Genomic DNA, 18,134 nt, shown 5'->3' with positions numbered 1-18,134 from the left:
GTATTCATAATCCTTCCCTAAGAAAATTTCGTCCTCGAAATTTCTTAGCATTTATCCATCCGATATCACCGAATTTCACTTATTTGTTCCAAGACCTGTTTCTCTTGCTACAAATCGCTCAATAGTAAATAATCACACCGCAGATTCACTATGTATCGATCAATAAAGAGCATCCAAACACCTTTTCTTTGGCATCTTTAAGTTAACTCATTTTGGATAAAAATCAATTCGATAAAATCTCGACCCATGATTCCGATCACGATGACACTACTTTCACTCTTTGTCTCAAATGTCAAAATCAACTATCGCATCTAATCCCAATATGCAACTTAGGTTTTTAACCCCGATTGGAGACTCTAAATACTTCATTGGGCCCTTAACTTTATTTCTAATCACTACTAACTCTCCAAGTCTGAGACATGGCTTCTAAACTTAAGCTCAGATCACAACCCGTGATCTCTACCAAACCGGGATATCTCAACCTCGCTCTGATACCAAAAGATGTCACACCCACCCCTTCTATCGGGGTAGAATGTAAGCCCATCGCTAAAATTCTCTTTTAACCGAAAGCCCGACACCGCTTTTAAACAAAAATCGATCTACAAATCACAATTTACAACTTCACACCAACTACGAGGTTCAAATACATAAATACCATGAATACTAATAACTCAAATTTATGAGTACAACTCGCTCATGAAGATCACGACACCAATAAATAGAAAGAAAGATATGGGACCCACTGCGATCTTGGACTCAACCCCCGATTAGCGCTATACTCGATCGATGCAATCAAGGGTCTCTGCCCTGCAGACTACGAAAGACATTCAGGTTGGTTTCGGTAGCGGCTTAATAATTTTAAATACTTAAATACGTAGTATATAAAATATATAAATACTCAACTCGCTCAAATAATTTTCCAATTTTTCCAAAATACGAATTCTAGCAAAAATACATTTTTAAAGAACTCTCGAAACATAAATTCAACATAGATCAACATCGATTTGATTTTTCTCGAGAAAACACAAATTTTGAGGAGACGCCCTCATCACAATTCGAAAAATAATATAAATCTCAAATTCAAAATCAAATGAATACCTCAACACTCACCCAAAGTAACATGGTCTCAGAAAACTCTCTAAACCTTCTGCCGCGCAGCTGCTAGGTTGAGCCGTCCAGGAACTCATGTCCCTAATCGCTGACCCCATCGATTTGGCGTCACCCGGCTGACCCGGCTACCGATGAATATCCGATCGAGGCTCTACGCTCCCACCAGGCGGCCCTCGTAGTAATCAACACCCGGGTCCACCACGCCACCTCTAAAGGGTCGGCCCGTGGGGACCCATCTCTGCGATAGTAGGGGCCTTGCAGCCCGTCACCATCAAAAACCATCAAGTAAATACAACAATAATACCATCTCGTATAAATCATAACACGGGATCCTTTTCCGGGACAAAGTATTCACATCACTGGAAATAACCATTATTTTTCCACAAAGCCAATGCCAAAAGTATAACAATGCATAATGCCAAGAAAGCCCGGATCCACGATACCATTCCTATACCGGGAATGAAAACCAATTCTACTAACAATCGCCGATAAAACATCTTTAATATGCTCACATGATTTCGCAAATCACTCCAAATCAAAAGCATATATACCCATCAAAAATAAATACATGAACCGAATAATTAAATCACATATACATGTATTTTTACTATTCACAAAATCACGTATAATTATACAAAACGAATGTATCAATACTGTTATCATGAACATCGATAGGCAAACAAATATACGTATATTTCAACTATATATGTAATCAAACATGATAAAAATGAAATACTTAAACATTTATTTCCAAAATACTAGCCATTAAACAATTATTTCAAAATAATAATAATTAATCAATTATTTAAAAATAATAGCCACTACCAACTCACTCGGTGTCCTTCGGGTTCCTCACTAGACTCGAACTCCCTCCCAAAGCCTAATCAACACCCCTAGTAGGATAACATAATAAAAATAAATAAATACGACAACTAAAAACATAATTTATCCCAATAGAAAATACTAGAAATCAATAACCGACTCTCTAATTGGCCCACTTCACTCCAATCGGTTCAAACCCTCGACATCAGTATAACCAAAATTGGTCTCCAATTACGATTAAAGCTCAACTCAATTTGGGGCTAGACCATTATGAACCAACCTGAACCAGACCTCAATTCCATCAGACCAAAACTCAAATTCACTGAACCAAACTCAATTCTTATTCAAAAATCCATTGAACCAATTTGGTTCAGTCCAAAAATCCTTAACCCAAATCAATTGAACCAAACCTCAAAACCATCTCAACTCTGATTTGATCAAACCCAACTCAACCAAACCAATTCAACTCAACCCATTTCAATTTGGTTAAACCCAACCAATTCAATCTAACCATCATCATTAACACCTTAATCATCATCATCATCAACTTAATTAATCAAACCAAACCCTAATCTCGGTACTGCAAGTAATTTAAAGCTACAAGTAAAACCGAAAATCTCATCCTCCATTCAAGCTAGATTCATCATAAATACAACTGATTTTTTCAACACAAATCGAAGCTAACAATCATCTATAATCATTAAACATGTTTTTCCTACTCAAATCCATAATTATTTTCATCAAATCCATCAAATACACATATATACATGCATACATACACTCATTCATCAAAAAAATACACCAAGAAAAGCTCTTACCAAATTAAAACTATATCTCCCATGTAGCTCCCTCCCGACGATCTCCAAAGTCCTCTCCTTAAAAACCTCCAATTTCTTCCCATTTCTTCATCTTCTCGGGTTCATCAGAATAGCGGATGAAGGGAGAAGAAGATGAACCATCAAAATCTAGAGTTTTCTCCAACTTAAGTTTTCAGCCGAAATTCACATTTAGTCCCTCAAAATATAATTTCTTACAAAACAGTCCCTGAAAAACTCACCAATGATCCCTGAATTATGAAATAGTATTCTCAAAAGGTCCTTTCAAATTATTCAATGATCCCTGGATTATAAAACAACATTTCAAAAAGATCCCTTCATCTTACCTTTCAGTCCTTGGTTTTCAGAAACATTTTATATCAATCCTTTTTAATTACTCTTTAACCCAAAATCTGTTATAAACTTTCACATTTAAGTCCTTATTCTTTTCACTTGGGGTTTCTCAACAAGATTAATCATGAAAAACCTTATCAGCAACTGTAGTAATACCCTGAATATATTTTCTAACAGTTATCCACAGGTTCAGGGTATTACAGTTATCTATTTTATGTTTGAAGTGGACCGGATAATGACATGATATGAATGGTATGCAAATAGACAAAATTACCCTTTGTAATATAGTTATATATATATATATATATATATATATATATATATATATATATATATATATATATATATATATATATTTTAAAATAGACTTTTTTTTGAATTTTTTCTTTAATGATTTACTTATCGGTATATTTTAGATTTTTAAAAAATTAATAATCTATAAATAATGTCCACAAATATATAGATTGCAATATCACCAAATTGCAAAAAATATATTTAATACCTATTTCATTGGTGAAAATCATACACAAAGTCATCAATATGATATAAAGCTAGCGTAATAAACTCATTAATGGAAAATAAATAGATCACATCAAAATCAATTTAAAAAAAATCATTAGACTAGAGAAACTAAAAATAAGACAAAATTAAAAATATTATATTTAGATGAAAAATAATTGAACACGAAGATTAACTGAGAAACCTTTAACCACTCTAAATACGTAAAATCCTGCTTAAAATAGTAAAATTAGTGTTCTATCTAGTTGTTGAAAAGTTTTTTGTCTCAAGCATCTTGTTTAAAAGATCAAAAGAAGAGATACAATGAAATTAAGGAGACAAACTAAATAATAGGGTAAAAAGGTAAATTTTTTTTTATCATATCCTATTTGTTCATATCCTGACTCCCCCATAGGATACATTGAGCCAATAGGATATGACTATCATATCCTATTGACACACCAAACAAAGGACAACAACAGGATATTATCATATTTTATCATTTTTATTATGCCCACCAAACGGGCCGTAAATATTTGTCTTATTGTAGAGCAATTATACTATGCAAATATACAATCAAATCCCCAAAAGAATAAAATAAAATCATCTAAAAATAATATTCTGTGATATCAATGATGTTGAATCAACTCACCTTGAAATCTAGCTTGTGATGCACTAAGTGAAAATATTTTTCTTCGAAATCAGACTTTCGAAAAACAAAAGTTATATCAAAGGCTACATCTTTCAGTTGAGGGCATTCTACATGAAGATGAGAACTAACATGAATGTATAAGACTTCAAGGCTTCTTGATACAAGCTTAATTTTTCCCATTGGAAGTTGAACCTTAGGTAAAATCTGCAACTTCTTTAAGTGAAGGCATTTTGAAACCAAATTGCATGCAGAATCTAAGCAAAGAACATCTTGTCCAAAGATAAGTGTCTCCAACTTCTTCATATCCCCTAATGAAGGTACAAAAAGTCTATGATTTCCACCAATCTCCAAATGGTTCAAATTCTTACATAAAAGGATATTTTAAAGGTTATCAAATTCCTCATCATGATGAAAACATTGATCGATTGATGCACTAATGAGATGTTGGTTCTCTAACTTGAAAAATTGGTACTTCCCCACAATCTTTAACTGCTTCACTCTTGTGTTTTAGATATCAATTTTCCAACAATGATGCAACTTGATCAATGTTAGTTCTTGTAACTAGAGTGCAGCTTGACAACAAATTTTGCAGTTTATCATTGGATATTTGTACAAGCTTGTGAGAAGAGATGTGAAGGTAAGGTATATATTCGTTGTCGTTCCCTTGTTATGAGTTCGAAGTCAAGTAATAGAGTATTTCGTTTCATGAGAGCTCTATCAACAAACTCGACAAACATGGACTCATGATTAGTATTGATCATACTCGTGTCCAAAACTAATTTGGGCATTGAAGACCATGCATTGATCTATTTTCTTGAAACAATGCTAGTTCTGAAAGCATCTTTTGTTTGAAGTTTCATCAAGATTTCCTCTATTAATTCACTTGGCAAATTACCAAACACATCTGAAGATGAAAATGAAGAAGAAGAAGAAGAAGAAGAAGAAGAAGAAGAAGAAGAAGAAGAAGATGCTGCCAAGTCCATATCTAACATATAAGAAGAAAAAACATAAATGAGAAATATTAAATTGATAGATAAAGTAAATCATTCATAACATCATGTTTCAAGTTCATAAGATATAAATAAACAAGATAAAATTACAAAATAAAATTATGAGACTAGTCTTACTGCTAAGGGAGGGGAAAAAAACAACCTTCAAATCCCACACTGGCTTATCAAATTGATTGCTCTGAATCAATTAAATAAATACATAATAAGGAGAAACCAAAGTTGTGATTGATGGATGTAGAGGGAGTAAATTTCCGTACTGGTGTCCGTACTTTGGACTTATTTCAAATCGGGGTCTGAACTTTAATTTGTATCAAATTGGTTACCAAACAATAATATCGTTTCACCGGCAAGTGACCCAGTCTTTTCCGGCCTATATTTTCTGACATGGCCACCAGAAATTCATTGTCATCATCTGTGTGTCTACCTGGATCCCAGTTGGCCCCTTCCACGTCAAAGCTTGAAATTAATTTAAGGAAGCTTCGCCACGTCAAAGGCCATGTCAGATTATTTTCGCCACGTCTCCAACTTCTGCCACGCGTACAAGGGTTCATCCATCGTCTACAGAGATTGCTCCCTTGTGTGGTGGGGCTGCTGTATAATCAGAGAGAGATAGGGGAGAGAGCGACTGAGATAGCCAGAGGGTCCAGGCCAAGGTTGCCGGCGTGAATTAAGCAGGGGAGAGAGGCAAGGGTGAGGTGAAGATGGTATAGGGGAGATGTAAATCAAGATAGAGCCTTTTCGATGATGACCTGCAGCTTGTGTGGAGATGTAAATCAAGATAGTTTATCTATTTATTCTTTATTTGAATTTGTTATTTTTGGAGATTGATTTGCACCATTTATTTGTATTTTGGGGATTGCTTTGGTTGTATTTTCATTATTTGGACCTTTGAGGGTGACAATGTGATTTGTTTTAGGTTTTCATTATTGGTTCAATTTTGTGTTCATCTCTATTGTTCAGTTAGTTCTACTGAGTTTTTCCCTCAGGTCAACAGCTTTGTATTAGTCCTTGATGTTTTTTTAATGTAATTTTCTCTTGGAATTAAATAAAACAACCTTTTGATGGAGATTAGTGCCCAAGTTGAAGTGAATACAAAATTTCAATGTTAAAATTTACATCTATGTATTAAAAATTTACATCAGTTTGATCCTGAAGACAAGTTAGCAAACCTTTGAACATAATTCAGCAGACATTGAAATCATTGCCAGTTAAGACAATATTACTTGATAAGCCTGATTGAAATAAAGGAATTGGAATTATACACAACAAGAATAACAAACTAAAGGAAATTGAAGTGCAACATAAGTTAGGGTGGCTCAATTAATTATCTATAGTTCTTAAATTTACATCAGATTTCTGACTGAAGGCAATTTAGCAAACTAACTTGAATTTCTACCATTCAAGTCTACAACAATGACATTTTTAACAAAATAATGTTGTTATCGATCACCTAGTGATAATGTTACCAAATCTTCTCAGACACTTGAGAAGTGTTACAAAAATGATACAACCAGACAAATACAACACACACACAAAAATAAAAATAAATAAATAAATAAATAAATAAATCCCAAATGAAGCATCAGGAGTGAGTTATTTGTCTTTCTCAATTTTCTTGTCCATTGGTATCATCAAGAAAGCTATCTACATTTGTTTAAAATCTGATTTTATAAATCCGTTGACGCATTCAAGTAATAATATAATTATAATAGTAGCAATAATAAAATAAATAATAATATTAGGAGGGTAGAATGTTTGATACCACCGCAATAAATTTGGCTCTTAAAAATTTAAACATTATAAATAGCTAAACCCAACTGAGGTAGGCAGTCATAACAATGAAACTTGAATTAAGAGCATGTTCTGGCCATTGTGCAAATGGTTAGCTAGGGGCTTGATGCTTGATGCTTGATGCTTGATGCTCAAAGAATAGGAAGCTTGGCACACTTTGTGAAGTATTACTTTGCTCAAACATTTGCAGCAACCTTTTCTCCAAATTGAGTTGCATGCCCATTAAATATATTGAAAACGTTACGTGTATTTCTTGGATCATTGGCGAATTATTTAGCATAAAAGCCACAAAAGAAAGTTCTTCCTCGGTACCATGGAAATCGATGATTTTCAATAGAGTGAGATGATTGAATTTGACTTCCAAACCTGTGTGATTCCAATATCCCCAGAAATCCATATTGTTTTGATTTTTTCGATGTTTTTCCCGATGACACTTTCGAAACATCACAAAGTATAGAGAGAATGAGCAAAATTAAATATTAGAATTTATGTAAGAAAATTTCTATGATTAAAAAGATTAATATCACTCACCTTTATTTCAAGTTCACTCATAGCTGGGACTCTTTCAAAGAAGAAAAATGCAATGTATTCGCTTAATAAATTCTCGAACCAGACATGCAGTGAGAGATTCTTCAAATGATTGAATGTCGAAGGGAGACTGACCAATGTTTGCAAATCTGCTAATACCTATATCAATCAAGAATTAATATGTATTAATAAATCAATAATTGAAAAGAATAATAGTGAAAATGTATTGATTTCACTAATTGTTATATATATTGTAATATAAAAGTATACATCTATATATATACACACAAACATTCTAATTACCTTAAGATATTACAATTAAGGAAAATATTTGTACATTAAAGCAATCTTGTCCTAAAAATATACAATCAAACCCCCTAATAAAAGTATAAAATAAAATCATCTTAGACGATGAATCAACATCACCATGACAAATTAATCAACTGACCTTCAAATCTAGCTCGTTATGCGCTAAGCGAAGATATTCTTCTTCGAAATCTAACTTTTGATAAGCAAAAGTTATATCAAAGGCTGCATCTTTCAATTGAGGACAATCTACATGAAGAGAACAACAATAAACATGAATATATAAGCATTCAAGGCTTCTTGATACAAGCTTAATACTTCCAAATGGAAGTAGTGCTGTGGGTAATATCTGCAACTTCTTTAAGTGAAGGCATTCTGAAACCAAATTGTTTACAGAATCTAAGTGAATAAAAGAGTGTCCGAAGATAACAGTCTCCAACTTCTTCATATCCATTAATGAAGGTAGAGAAAATCTATGCCTTCCACCAATCTCCAAATGCATCAAATTCTTACATAAAAAGATACTTTTAAGGTTATCATCAGCTTCATCCCAACGAAAACACAGATTGATAGATGCACTAATGAGGTGTTGGTTCTCCAAATTGAAAAGTTTGTACTTCCCCACAATCTTTAAATGCTTCACTCTTGTGTTTCGGATATCAATTTCAGAACAATGATGCAACTTGATCAATGTTAGTTCTTGTAACTGTGTGCAGCTTAACAGTAAACTCTGAAGTTTATCACTTGGTATTTTTACAAGCTCCAGATGGAGACTTTTTAGCATGTCAAAACCTTTGAAGTTTTGTGGCAGAGTGAGTATGCAACCATTGAGCTTCAGGCACACCAGTTTATGGTGTGAGAAGAGATGTGAAGAGACAGTATATATTTGTTCTTGTTCCCATGTTCGAATCAGCCTTTCTCTTGAAAGTGTCATTGTTGTTCTCATTGTGAGTTCGAAGTCAAGTAATAGAGTATTCCATTTCGAGAGAGCTCTATCAACAAACTCGACAAACATGGACTCATGATTAATGTTGATCATACTCATGTCCAAAACTAATTTGGGCATTGTAGACCATGCATTGATCCATTTTCTTGAAACAATGCTAGTTCTGAAAACATCTTTTGTTGGCAGTTTAATCAGGATGTCCTCTATTAATTCACTCGGCAAATTACCAAACACATTTGAAGATGAAGATAAAAATGAAGAAGAAGAAGATGCTACCAAGTCCATGTCAAACATATAAGAAGAAACAACATAAATGAGAAATATTAATTAAATTGATAGAGAAAGTAAATCATTCATAAGAATTATAACATCATGTTAATTTCAAGTTCATAGTATATAAATAATTAAGATAAAAATTATGAGGCTAATCTCACCGCTAATGGAGGAAAACAAAACAAAACAAAACAATCTTCAAATCCCGCTTGTTTGCTCTGAATCAAATTAAATACATTATAAGGATGTGGACTGTTTTTAACAATGAAGTGAATAGTGAAAAGTTATTTGATAAAGTTTGTTGAATCAAGTATCAATTTATTAATTTTTATGGAACATAACTTAGCATTTTTTTTATCGTACGATATATATATATATATATATTATAATACATACATATCTATATATATATATGATACGCACATATATTATAATACATACATATCTATATATACGATACGCATATTTTCATATTTTTCATCAGACTAAATTAAACATCATTAAATAATTATTTTATTATAAATAATCTTTTTAATTAACCATAATAAAAATAAATAATTTTTAAAATAATAAAAATAGTAATAAATTTGGACAATTTCATGAAAACATAAAATATAGATAAGTATAGAAGAATAGAAAATGAATATATAAAATTTACCAATATATCTTATCCTATCGCTAGATAAATATATTTAAATTACATCATATTTTACTTTTTAAAAATAACTATTAAAGTTTTATTATTAGCTGATCATAAATGTGGAAGGGTCTATCAATCTTGGGTGAAATTATGGACTCGTGCCTCTTTCAATTCTTGAGCATTAAAAGTGTCCATGCTATCTACTATACATAAAACAAACTACCATTTCTTTTTGTTTTTTTTTAATATTAAATTTTATGTTAAAACTATGAAAAGAGTATTATTGTCATTTTATCATGTTTTTATTTTCACAGGAAAAACAGCTGGTTCTCTTCTTCTGTCATCCTGGATGACTTATTCCCCTTCTATCTCATTGACCCATTTATTTTTGTTGGTATTTATATTTATTTATTAAAAATATTAAGAAATATTTTTTTTAAAGAAATCAATTTATTTGGCAATGTACTTGTTCACGACAATAGATTGAGAAAATTTTAAATTATTAACTAATAAACATAAAATAAGAAATTATTTTATGGGATTATTTAGTGGGTAATAAATCAAATTACCCTGGTAAAAATATTTGATTTAAAAAAAAAACTTTGATGAAATTTAAAATCTTTTTGTTGTTATGGATGCTTTCGCAATATCTCAACATTATTTAAAAAACTAAAAACAAAAATCTGTGTTATAAATTTCAACCCTATCCCATTTCAAAGTGCATAAAAAAAATAAAATAAAATAAACCAAACAATTTTTAGACAATTTTACCTTGTTAAGTTGGGGATCCTAGTGGCCGGCAATTTTATACCTGTTCTCAACATTAGTTAAAAAATAAAAACAAAACAAAAATCTGAGTTCTAGATTTCAACCATATCCAATTTCAAAGTGCATAACTATGCGTAAGCTAACCATGCAGACTTGGTACCCTAACCATGCAAGTGTGGTAAAAATATATGATTTAATTTTTTTTAAAAAATTTGAAGTTGGTTAACATAACTTCTAATTCCTGGCAATAACTTTGAAATCAACATATGAAATTTATATCATAATTCAAATAACACTGAGAGCATGATATATTCATTGAAAAAATAATGGCAACATGAACTTATATATATAAAAAAGGATATCATACAAAAATATATCTTGAGTACTCAAAAAAAAAACAAAAGAAATGCAGTTAACAAATTTGAGATTAAAACATGTTCAAAAGTTCACGGCCCAAATATTACAAATAAAATTAATTAACAAATCTAAACATAAAGATTGAATTGTGTCCATTCTTGAGAGTAAGCACATTGTGAAATAATCAAGTAACCAAGCTTTGGATTTAATCAAACCCTTCTATCTATGCTTCCCTTTCTTGTTTTTTCTATACAAATAGATAGTCAAAATCTTGTTAATATCTTCTCAAATTTAAGGTTGAGTTTGCACATACTCACACAAAGAATGGGAGAGAAAAAAAAAGAGAGATATAGAGAGAGAATGAAAGAGATTGAGAAAAGTTCCCTTATTAGGCAATTAGGGCATGGTTATTGTGAGAGATTTGAAGCCAAAATTCATAAAGAGAAAGAAGAAGAAGAAAATGTTGGTGAGTATGGTTATTTGAGGAATAGAAAGGAAGAGATTAGAAAGAAAATAGTGCACAAGTTTTCAAGGCGTGGGAAACTACTTTCCTTTAGGCTTAATTCGCCTCCACCTAATTTCAAACCTTTGATGCAAAATGAATTGAATGGCGAATTTTTTTTAGTATACAATGAAGACCCTTGAGTGTGGTTTACATTTCCAAACTAAAGCAAAGACAACAATGACTTTTACAAAGTGAAAGTTTGCTTCTATCTTTTGTGCACTCAAAGAACAAAGCAAATGAATCTTGTGAAGAGTTTGTTTTTCATTCAATTAACTTGAATGATGTTAGGAGATTATTTTTATAGGAATGAAGTGGTGTTTAGTAAAGAGACACACCACTTCAATAATGAGTGTTATCTAAAAAGACACATCACTTCAATATACCACTTCAATAAAAAGTCACATTATTTCATTAATGAGACACACCACTTCATTAAATAGATACACCACTTTACTAATGAGACATTATTTCATTAATGAGACATCTTTTTAAATAAAATAAAACAATCATTCATTTATTAATGAAATTATAAATAACAAGTTCTCATTAGTTATATTATAAGTAGTGTTTATTACATTAGTGTCCTTTCATTTTTAAAATCCTCTCACAGAAAAAGAGAGGGATAGGGAGAAAGAACGAGAGAGGGTGAGAGGGACAGAGGGAGAGAAAAAAGGAGATGGATCGGTGCTCCAGGAGAAAATAAAATCTTGATAAAATGACAATAATACTCTTTTCATAGTTTTAACATAAAATTTAATATTAAAAAAAAAAGAATGGCCGGTGTGATCTCACATCTCGGTGGTTCCGTGGCCCTCCCTCCTACTTGTCAAAATTCATGAAGCTAGTTTTGTCAAATTTATTCTTTATATTTAATATATTCTTACCATTTTCAATTATATTTAATTATACATTTTATTAAATCATATTTTAAATAAAGGTAATCTTTAAAATTTAATATAATCTTTTATAAATTTTAGATTACCAACAAACTTTAACCAAATTCATGTGAATAAATTAAAATGGACAAATAAAAAAGACATCTTTCTAAAAGTTTACACGATATATTTCGATAATTTACCTATATATATTATCGAAGAACATAAGATATTTTTTTTCAAAAAAATAATGAATTATACGGATTTGATTTGTAATTAAGACTAGAGATTCAAAATTAATTTAAATATTCTAAATTACATTTTTACCTGTCTTTTCCCCCTCTTTCCTTCTTTCTCCTTTAGGCGCATCCTACTTGGTGACTCTAATATCCCTAACAACTCCAAGATCCCAAAGAATCCCTTGCCAAGATCTAAAACCTCCAATTTGAAAGCATCTTCCAAGAATATCACTAATTTTAAAATTTTTATTTGAGTTAGCATCAAAGAGGGTGAGACGGTAAGGATTGGCATAGGTGGTGGGGGAGAGAAAGAAAAGCGTGGAGAAGCATTGATGGAAAAAAAGCAAAATTGGAATATTTAAAGATGATCAAAATATTAAAATGACCCTCCTATTTTGAGTTTTTTTACTCTTTAAGTCTTTCTAATATAAAATCCACCATTTCGGTCTTTGTATTTGCATATTTTTGTCTTTTTAGCCCCTTCAGCAGATGGATTTGTCCTTTTAATTCTCATATTTGCACATTTTCGTTCTTTTTGATCCTCAAATTGATTGATGTTTATCAGTTAGAGGGATCAAAAGGACGGAAATTTGCTAATACGAGAACCAAAAAAGGTGAATTTTATATTAGAGAAACTAAAAAAACAGAAAGTGTAAAATAGAGAAACTATTTTCACCTTTAAAAATTGGGGCTTATTAGTCATCGAGAAAGTTATCGGCCTAGTTGGGTTAATTTGAGACTATGTAACACTCTTAGGGTCCGTTTGATACGAAAAAAAATGAGGGTCAGCACAGCACAAACACTCTTGTCTCTTGTTTGATTTGCAAATATGTTTAGGGTACAACACAACAACGTGTTTGAGTACAGCACAAGTTGAAAAAAAAATTGTCCCACCAAAACCATGGTACAAGTTTTAAGTTATGGGACAGTACAACAAAAGTCAATTTTACCCCACTTTAAATCCAAAAAATTACAATAATTAACTAAAAACCCATCCAAAAATTTGCAGTTGTCTCTACCCGATCTAATCCACGGCCGTGAACCTCCTTCCCCGGCCTTCCCCTCCACCGCGGTACTTTCCTTTTCAAATCTCTCTCCTCTTCTCTTGCCTTTCCCTTTCTTACTTTCTATTATCTTTGAGAATTCTAGGGTTTCCGGATATCTTTCATGATCTACCGTTCTTCTTCTATGCCAATTTTTAAAATTTATTTATTAAATAAAAAATGATTATTATGTTAAGATTCTTATTATCTCTAATTATAATAAACTTATTTAATCTTGTGAATTATAGTTAAAAATATCAAGATAATTAGTTTTTTTAATAAGATAAGAAATGTTAACAAAATTTATAATATATTTTTCATAAATAATTATTAGTTAATATATTTAAAATTTTAAAAATATTTGTGCCAAGTAATTTAAAAAAAAAATTTGTTAATTTTCTTATTCCACAATACTATAGGAATATATAAAGGGTATTATAGTAATTTTATATTTAATTGTGTTATATTAATTTAATGTTGTCCTTTGAATATCAAACATGGCACAAGACAAATACTTGTGCTGTACTACAAGCATTTGTGATGTGTTGTATTCTTGTGTTATACCTTTGTGCAAATCAAACGGACCCTTAATGTAATTTTTCTTTTTTTTTTCTTTTTTTTTTTTAACAAAACTACTTGCATACCTTTGAAATTGTGAAGGGTTTGTCCACATTATATAGAAAACTTTAAAGAGAGTTATTCTTCACGGAAATAAATTTAAAATTTTATAAAAATATAAAATAATATTTAATTATTTTTAAAAATAGTGTCGTAAATAAAAATGGTTTATAAGGATACAATAAAATAACAATTTTAACTTCTCATATATAATTTTTTATGATTTAAATTTATTTTAAAAGATTTTTATTATTATTTAGATATTATAGGTAAAATATGACCATATCTTTTTTTTTAATAAAAATGAGTTAAATCATTTATATATTTTTATTTGTTTATAAAAATTCACAGTTATTAGTCAAACACACATTTAGTATCCAATTATATGTATCAAAAATAAATTCACTACTGAGAAGGGCCAATTTAAGTAAAAGAGATTTGGTTGTTATAGTGAGTAGTTTCAAACTTGAATTCCTGTAAATACAAAAAACACATAAATGTTGGAGAAGTCGATATTTTATATGATAGGCTACTTGTATATGTAATAATTTTTTTTTAGTAATTATTTAACTTATAGTTACTATTATGACATAACTTTTCTATTTTCCTAACCTTCTCAATGTTTAGGTTTTATATATATATATATATATATATAAGTGATGAAACCGCATTGCTCCATATGGGCACTAGCAATAATTTTTCCAACAACTTGTGAGAGGATGTGTATAAGTTTTTAATTGCATTGTAACACTTATCATTGTCACACCCTATATTTTTTTCCACCAACATGTAAGGGCAAAGATGATATTTCTCCATATTTATCATGACATGGTGGTAGGTGGAGAGAGTTAGTGGAGTTGGTGGGATGAGTTAGTGGGGATAGGTGCCACCTACCCTTCTCAAGTGAGCCCTTGGATCAAATTGATCATAGCTCTTGATTTGTTAGGTGGAGGGTTATATAAACCCCTCATGACAACTTGTAAAAACACACGAGAGTGCTTTATGATATACAAGAGAGTTTTCTCCTCATCTTCTTGCTTACATATTTACGCGTGTTCTTGCATACTTAGTTTTTGCTTTATTATTTTGTCAAGTCCTTTCATTTCATACTTGCAAGATTGTTATTTTCTAAGTTTCTAAGCAATCTAAGAGAGGGAAGGCTGTCTTTTGTCAAAGGAACTTTGAACAAACACTTTAAGTGTGAACAATTACTGATTAAGGGTCTCATGAAACCTTGAACAAAAGAACAAGCCCATGTCAGTTGGTATCATGAGCCGTCAGTTTTCTTTACATTTTTCTTTTGAAAATGTCAGGATTTCAAAGTAACATAACCCAAGGTACTAAGGAGAAGGAACCAAGGAAAGGAGAGAACAAGTTCTAGAGATGTCATGGCGGATATGAACACAAGTCTCTCAAAGGTGGAGCTTGTGGTGGCCGAAGGGCAAGAGCGGTATGATGATGTGGAGCATCACGTCGAGGGACTCGAGCAAGGTAGTGAAGAGTTTCGGGAAGAGATGCAAGGAGCGCTCAACATCACTGCCTCTAAATGCCTTCGACCATGCCAAGAGCTTGGAAGATTCTCTCCAACCCAAAGTTATTCTTGTTGAGGGCGAACTTGCAAGGGTCTACACTGAGTTAGGTGCAAGATTGAAGCAAGTAGAAGAAAAAAACTCATATTATGTAAGAGGGCGATTGCCCAAGGAGCGAGTATGGCCACTCTGGCCACCACTCAGTCATCATCAAAGATTGATGTTCCTAGGCCCAAGCCTTACAATGGGTCTAGGAATGCCAATGAAATCGACAACTACTTTTGGGGCCCAGAACAATACTTCAAGGGCCATGGCTTGGAGGAAGCCAAGAAGGTTGATAGCACAACTCTATATCTCACCGACATTGAGAGAGGCATTTTAATTATCAACTCTTTTGATGATTTCAAGAAAGAGCTCAAGAAGCAATTCTACCCTTGAGAATGTAGAGAATGAGGCAAGAGCAAAGCTTCGTCTGCTATCTCACAAAAATAGTATTCAAGAGTATGTGAAGGAGTTCTCCGAAGTGCTCTTTAAAATCACCGACTACCCCAACAAGGAAGCTCTCTTTGCCTTCATGGATGGACTCCAACATTGGGCTATATTGGAGGTCAAAAGGAGGGGTGCTTAAGATCTTGCCTCTGCCATTGCCATTGCTGAATCTCTCATTGAGTTCAAGAAGCCAAAAAAACCCAAGTCTTTCAAAGACAAGGGGTTTAAAGGCAAGACCAGAGGAGAAAACAAAAAGGAGAACTTTCCTAAGTTCTCTAAACCCAATGATAGACGTAATACACCGGAAGGTAAAGAACTTCCTCCTCTTAAATGTTACTTTTGTGACGGTCCTCATTTTGTTAGGAATTGTCCTAACAAGAGCAAGATCTCCGCCTTGGTAGAGGAGAAGAAGAATGCTCATGAGTAGAAGAAGATGGGCTCTCTACAAATATTAGACGCCATCAAGGTCAAGGTTAGACCAAAGCCGAGAAGAAGGGGCGTTTATTTGTTGAAGCCGAAGTGAAAGGCCAAGTTGTGAAGGCCTTAGTTGACACCGGCGTCTCCAACAACTTCCTTGAGGTAAAGGAAGCCGAGAGATTTGGGTGTTGCCTACAAGAAAGAGCAAGGGTGGCTCAAAGCCGTCAACTCTGAGGCCAAGTCCATATTCGGAGAGGCACATGGCGTGGAGGTGCGCCTAGTAGAATGGAGGAGCTAAATTGATTTCTCCATGCATGCCAATGGATGACTACCCCATGGCCCTTGTGATGGACTTCATGGATAGTGTCAAGGCCGTGCCAATTCCTTTTGCCAATATCATGTACATTGTTGGAGAAGTAAGCCCAAGCATGATACCTTTGGCAAGGGAGGCAAGCCTCCAAACTAAGCAAATCTCGGTCCTACGACTCTAAAAGGGGCTCAAGAAGTCTTGCTCTACTTTCCTTGCCGTACTCAAAGAGGAAACCGGACAGATGTCTTATGAAGTGCCGAAGGAGATCATCCCTATCCTTGAAGAGTTCAAGGATATCATGCCACCGGAGTTGCCAGAAGCTTCCTCCTAAGAGGGAAGTAGACCATAAGATTGAGCTAGAGCATGGCTCAACACCACCGGCCATTGTTCCTTACCGAATGGCACCACCCGAAGTCGAGGAGTTGAGAAATCAATTGAAGGAGTTGCTTGATACTGGTTACATCCGACACTCAGAAGCACCATACGGCGCACGAGTACTCTTCCAAAAGAAGCATGATGGGTCTTTAAGGATGTGTATTGACTACCGGGCTCTCAACAAGCTTACGGTAAAGAACAAGTATCCAATCTCCCTTATAGGAGACTTGTTTGATCGGCTTGGAGATGCAAAATGTAAGGGTAAAGATGATATTTCTCCATATTTGTAATAACATGGTGATAGGTGGAGAGAGTTATTAGGGTTGGTGGGATGAGTTAGTGGGGGTAGGTGCTATCTACCCCTTTCATGTGAGCCCTTGGATCAAATCGATCATAGCCCTTGATTTGTTAGGTGGAGGGCTATATAAACCCCTCATGACAACTTGTAAAAACACATAAAAATGCTTCATTACAAGCATTGATATATAAGAGAGTTTTCTCCTCATCTTCTTGCTTGCATATTTACATGTGTTCTTGCATACTTAGTTCTTAATTTATTATTTTGTCAAATCCTTTCATTTCATACTTGTAAGATTGATTGTTATTTTCTAAAATTCCTAAGCAATCTAAGAGAGGGAAGACTGTCTTGGTAGAAGGAACTTTGAACAAACACTTTAAGTGTGAACAAATACCGATCAAAGGTCACACGGAACCTTGAACGAAAGAACAAACCCATGACATCATCCATCCAACATAATTCGATCTTTCATCATCCACGAGGGCACCTAGGTTACATGTAGGCTAAAACACTGTTGGCATGATGCTAGGGTATTTTAGTACATTAAAGTTGGATTCAGGATATCA

The 18,134-nt window shown here is 32.8% G+C and overlaps 1 protein-coding gene across 1 annotated transcript; it reads right to left on the bottom strand.

Moving 5' to 3' along the window:
• Nucleotides 1-7,583: 7,583 nt before the first annotated feature.
• On the bottom strand, nt 7,584-9,117 carry LOC120254424 (F-box/FBD/LRR-repeat protein At1g13570-like; the record flags this gene model as incomplete). Its single annotated transcript, XM_039262539.1, has 3 exons — nt 8,205-9,117; nt 8,029-8,135; nt 7,584-7,739 (listed from the first exon to the last, which is right to left on the bottom strand). Coding segments are annotated over exons 1-3 (1,176 nt in total), but the record flags the coding sequence as incomplete, so codon positions are not given.
• Between the last annotated feature and the right edge of the window lie 9,017 nt (nt 9,118-18,134).

Source organism: Dioscorea cayenensis, unplaced genomic scaffold (genome assembly GCF_009730915.1).
Source record: "Dioscorea cayenensis subsp. rotundata cultivar TDr96_F1 unplaced genomic scaffold, TDr96_F1_v2_PseudoChromosome.rev07_lg8_w22 25.fasta BLBR01000441.1, whole genome shotgun sequence".
NCBI lineage: Eukaryota > Viridiplantae > Streptophyta > Magnoliopsida > Dioscoreales > Dioscoreaceae > Dioscorea > Dioscorea cayenensis.
This window is presented reverse-complemented; position numbering and strand designations above follow the sequence as displayed.